The sequence below is a fragment of the Adelges cooleyi genome, unplaced genomic scaffold (assembly GCF_023614345.1).
Source record: "Adelges cooleyi isolate 19-005CV unplaced genomic scaffold, UGA_ACOO_1.1 ACOO_flye_CR_arks_rails_tigmint_CR_PRNA_167, whole genome shotgun sequence".
NCBI classification, from domain to species: domain Eukaryota; kingdom Metazoa; phylum Arthropoda; class Insecta; order Hemiptera; family Adelgidae; genus Adelges; species Adelges cooleyi.
This window is the reverse complement of record NW_026095824.1, coordinates 238,484-243,989: the sequence shown is the minus strand read 5'-3', so window position 1 is coordinate 243,989 and position 5,506 is coordinate 238,484. Positions and strand designations below refer to the sequence as shown.

Here is a 5,506-nt window from a genome sequence, read left to right as displayed (position 1 = left end):
AATAATAAAATATTATTTGCAAGAACATTCTTAAACATATAACACACTAATTACGTAAAGGTATATTATGTGATTATTTTAGTTTTGGAATTAAGCAAAAATATATATCAGCAAAATAAGTATATTGTATAAATTAAATTAACATTGAATACAACGATTTTAACATTTGTATAGTATAATATCATAAATAAAAATATAAATAAATAATAGTAATTATATTTATGCAAAGCGTAATTCATTAAATCCATGTTATAATAATTACCAAAATTAAATATTTGTTCAATAATTTAACATATATTTTAAACTAACAAATTTTTAAGTTGAACAGTCATGGACAAAATACGCACAGACCAAAATTAATAGATAATAATTTAAGCATTATAATAAAGATGGTATATATAGCTTACAAATACTCCTTCAGAAAATATTAAATATGATTAAATAAATAAAAAAAATTAATAAATTATTAAGTTAAAATGTAATTTAACTGAGATTTTTACTAAAAGGATATAATATGTTAAATATAAAATAACAATAATTTGTTAGAATTAAGGCAGCGTAACGGGGATTTATATTTTGTACATTTGTTTTAATTTTTATTCTTATTTAATAAATAGTATGGAGTGCATTAACATCTCACTCTTCAATTTCCTCTTCATTATCTGATATCTTATCTTGTTTAGTTTCTGGGATATCTAATACTGTATTTTTTGTGTCATCAGGATGTGGGACGGATTCTGTATTTTCTTCTGTTGTGCCATTCATTTTTACCTAAGGGTAAAAAATACATATATAAATTAATACATTACTTAAAGCCATACTTCATTTATGTTATTTTATTAAATATGTTAGAAAAATTAATAATGCATGTTAGACAAATCCAATAAGTAGGTTTAAATGTCTTAAAGCTATCATTGTTTCAGGGATTGCATTGAAATATTATTAACTTGGATGTATTCGTCTTTGGTTTGTTGTTGATTCATTGCTAAGTCCCTCTTTAGAGCAATAGTCACCACCCACTACACTGTTGCAACTAAATTCTCAGTATATTAAGTACTAACGCTAAGATGGACTCTGCAATGAGTCTAAAACTTCACAACAAATCGAAGACATGAATGCATTCGAAAAGTTATTAAGTAGGTTTAATTTGTAAAAAATAAATAGTTTTTATTTTAACACACTTATAGTTGACAAATTTATATGTAGTCGTTAATACACATTTTAATTGTACAGTTAAATATTATTCAGTTAGAGAAATCTAATTAAATAATTAATTTGCATCAAACTAACAAAAACCAGACATTAAAAATGGGTTTAAGATTAAGTGCATACTAATGACTGATCTACTTAATTAACATTAACGTTTGCATATAAAAGTGGTAACTGTTTACTAATTAAAAATGTTAATTTAAATTATTGTATAATTTAAGATATTATTTTAGTATAAACACTTTTTTTAAAATCTAATTTGTTATTTCTTACTTTCAACAAATTTAGTTTAGTACAAACATGACATTAATACTAGTATGATTACTAACATTAAAAACTAGTTATAGTTTTGTGCAGATTAAGAAGGCTTTACCGTTATGAATGAATAAAATCATAAAAAAATTAAGTTTCAAACAGATTATTGTAATATCAAACTTAATAAGTGTCTTTTAGTATTAGCTTGTCACCTGCGTGTCAAGCGATTCTTTTAAATCTTTTTCGTCTTCATCAGAATCATTACCATCAGACTTCGATTTCTCATCTTCTTCTTCGTTAGAACTGTCATTTACAGCTCTAAGGACAGTTATTAATTTATTTTTTTGCCATCACAATAAACTATTACATTCTACAACTTCATTATATTTTACTCAACTTAATACCTATTTTAAACTAACTAGTACAATTTTTCATTTTCATTTATCATTTATCATCAATATAATGACTACTCTTAGGCATTAAAATAAAATCCATTGTTCATTAAAATATGAAATGTTAATATTTACCCTTCAACTGGCTTATTTTCACCATTAGTGCTTTCTTCTTTGTGTTCTTCCTGCAATTACACACACACACACAAAATATCTTAATATAATCTTTATAATGATATGTAGAATATTCAATTCACAATAATATTTAACACTTAGTTGAATGTGTCGGGTGAAATAGACCCACCATTATATTGGTATTTTTTTATAGAAACGTAAACATTCGTATCAGGTAAAATAAAATGATTTGATAAGATAACTTGCCTAGTTTGTATGGTAACCAATAGCCAACTACGAGAAAGATGAACATTTAATGAGAATACATAGGACTTTAAAAATATAATTTTTCCAAGAGTAATTTATATAAATTTTACAAAAATTAGAAGGATCATATAGACCCGACGCAAGTAATTACGGAATACAACTAATAAATGGAATATAAATTCATACATATTATAATAAAGGATTGTATTATATAATTTACCGTTTTGTCTGAACCATTTATTTCTTTTGCCTCTGATGGTTGTTTTTTGGAAGAAATATCAAAAAACTTATCTAATTCATCCAATTCATTTGCAATGTCAAAGTCATCATAGTCCTACAAAAATAAAATAATGATAATTTGTATCATTCAAATTATATATATATATATATATTATTATTGTTATATAAATAAAATTACCAATCGAAAATCATGCAATTTTTAGCTAAAAAGCAAAATGTATTTTTTATTATAATTTAGTAGTGTCAAATTATAAACCTTCAATATTTGTCTTTATTTTATTAATCAAAATTGTTTTCAATTATTATTTAATTAAATAACATAAAGCCAACCCTAACTGTTAGGTAATGTTTTCTTAATAATATTTTGCAAAATTAACATCATGTTATCAGAATAAACACTTCATTAAATATAAAACAGATATATTGGTGTAGGTTTTAAGTATAACACCTACAACAATATTACGTAGAAAGTTCTATTTGTACTTATAAAACCGCACTTTTAACAAATATACTAATTTAATATTAATATACCTGTTGACTATTGAATAGTGTTATGCAAAAAGCTACTCAACAGTTAACACTCAATTTAATTTTTTTCATTTTGCTGTGTCTTTTTAATACTTAAACCATTTGGGTGATTTTAAAAACTCCAATACAAAACGCGGTAAAAGTTATTTTCTAGACGGTTTCAACGAAATCTTGTTTTCCTTTGAGGGATGTTCCTTTTTACATAACAGTATCCAATTATTTGTTTACTAATATTAAACTACCTTTAGTATGTAAAACATCAATAGGAGTAAAGGTGTATCATTCACTAACAAACTAGTATGCATACTATATATAGAATGTAACATCATAATAAATCATAAATAAATAATTTATTGTAGCTAATCAACTAATTAAGTTCTCAAATTCAAATATTGGCTATTACCAATTGATTACTAATACTGATAACGAAGTTACATATCATTTTTAATTGTGCTATTACTTTATCTTAATTAATATACTTATATGTAATATCAAAGAAATTGTAAATAAAACAAGATCATTATTTAGATTAAATTTATATTTTTTGTTTGTTAGCATTGTTATATTTATATGAATTGATTTTATTAGCCGTTTTCCTTAACACACACTTAATAACGGCATTCATATTTTGCTTTAAATAGTTATTACATGGAGTGAAATAGCTAAGATAAAAGTACAAAAATAATGTTCACTACTTGAAGATACTAACCCCGCAATAAACATTATTGTTGAATATTTGTGGGGGCAACGCGTTTCTCGATCCATCTTTAGTTTTACTGTTCGTTTGCATGTATGCTTTATCTTCCTCTTTGCCCGGTTCTGTAATGTCCACCAGATCGTATTCTATACTCTTGCTGTCTAAAATCATAGTTACTCTTTGTTGGCGTTTTTTCACCTGTAAAACCCAAGTAACTGAAATTAATCATTACCCATCGTCGGTATTTCGGCAGACAACAACCTACCTCTTTGTTACCGGATATGCCGGATATGTATACTTTGACAACCATTTTTTAAGCACCTGATTAACAAAACAAGAAGCGGCTAGAATACCGAAACAAGAATATTGAAATTTGAACTGTTGATTGTGCGGATGATTGAAACTAGAGTACCGTACAAGGAACGTAAAGACTTTTAACCAGATATTCAAAGAACGTTATCAGTTAGGTAGGGATAAGACACCTCACTCCATAGCCGTCAGCAGTACGACATAATATTATCATCGACAACAGCACTGTCGTTTGGTCCAATGTATATTTGTCCTAAGGTCGACTATTGTTCCCACGACTCGTGTACAGCCGCGAATTGGCAGCATCAATTATCAAATTATTTTTATCGTCCAATTAGTTTTACGTAAACATAATCGTACACAAGCTTTCACAACATTTTTTTCTATAGAGTTTTTGGCGACTTTTTTTTAAAAGTACTTCGTATATACATTTATACGCACATACCCCATGATATTATAATTCAGATCCACGATTAGATAAGAACAGATAAAAAATGATTATTATTTATGAGCTATTTCGAGTTTTAATACAATGATAACAATAATATTATTTTTGATTTTACGGAAAGTGAGAACATGGTCTAGACTCCGTCCATTCCATACCCATATTCCATTAAACAAGACGCTAATTGTAAATAGCGGTTGGTTTAGTAAATTACTATCCCATTTAAATTTACAATCCTTGATCAATTTTGGTACAAATTTATTTAAAAATTTCATAAAAGTACATGGGTGATCAATTTACCATTATGTGGTAGTGGTAACTATTGACATACTACAAAGAAATTTGTAATAGCCTAACGTGAATATAAGAATTATAACGTATAATTTATAGGCAAACTGAATATAAAAACCTGCGGTTAAAATGCAAAAAATTAGTTATTATACACTGTTGACACTTAGCGCGCATTTATTAATTATTATAAATGTACTTGGAATTTTATGCGTTAACAATTTTTATTATAAATTATATCAACAATTAAATAATAATAATAAATATGCATGCATTTTTAAATAAAAACAGTTTAATAATTGAACTCTAAACAATTGTGTAAGTTAAAGTGTTATGTATTCTAGGAAATATATTGTACATTGGTTAATTAAAATGACGATAAATTTTAAAACAAAAATTGGATTTTGTTAATCTATCACAAATATATTATATCAATATCAAGTGTCAACTCTTATTGGTACATAATTTAAACATGTAGTCCAGTTGTCACTGATTATAAATATAGTAAGGTAAATAGAATGATTGTCGATCGATACTCATCAGCTGTCACATTTAAAAAAAGTTGTTTTTCCTTATACAAAAAAAAAACACTAGGCTATGAACAACTGGAAAGATCTTGAACGAAATATATTTTGTAATTGACGGATTATTCAGTTTCTTAAATAAAATTTTTTTTCCAGTGGTGAGGATGATCCACTTACCATACTGTACAGTAACCGTAACATTGGTAGAACAATGTACTTATTGTTTTGATTAAACGTT

The 5,506-nt window shown here is 26.0% G+C and overlaps 1 protein-coding gene across 1 annotated transcript; it reads right to left on the bottom strand.

The window, feature by feature from the left end:
• Window positions 1–324: 324 nt before the first annotated feature.
• Window positions 325–4,352, bottom strand: LOC126832740 (SH3 domain-binding glutamic acid-rich protein homolog). Its single transcript, XM_050563635.1, has 6 exons — window positions 3,968–4,352; window positions 3,715–3,900; window positions 2,458–2,571; window positions 1,992–2,041; window positions 1,677–1,782; window positions 325–771 (listed from the first exon to the last, which is right to left on the bottom strand). The coding sequence occupies exons 1-6, from the start codon at window positions 4,010–4,012 to the stop codon at window positions 637–639; spliced, it is 636 nt and encodes a 211-aa protein (XP_050419592.1). The 5' UTR covers window positions 4,013–4,352; the 3' UTR covers window positions 325–636.
• Between the last annotated feature and the right edge of the window lie 1,154 nt (window positions 4,353–5,506).

Coding starts and splice junctions, on each gene's coding strand:
- LOC126832740 (XM_050563635.1), bottom strand. CDS start 4,012: ATGGTTGTCAAAGTATACATATCCGGCATATCCGGTAACAAAGAG. Junction 2,572..3,714: donor ACAATAATGTTTATTGCGGG/GTTAGTATCTTC, acceptor TTATTTTTGTAG/GACTATGATGACTTTGACAT. Junction 2,042..2,457: donor TAAATGGTTCAGACAAAACG/GTAAATTATATA, acceptor GTGTAATTGCAG/GAAGAACACAAAGAAGAAAG.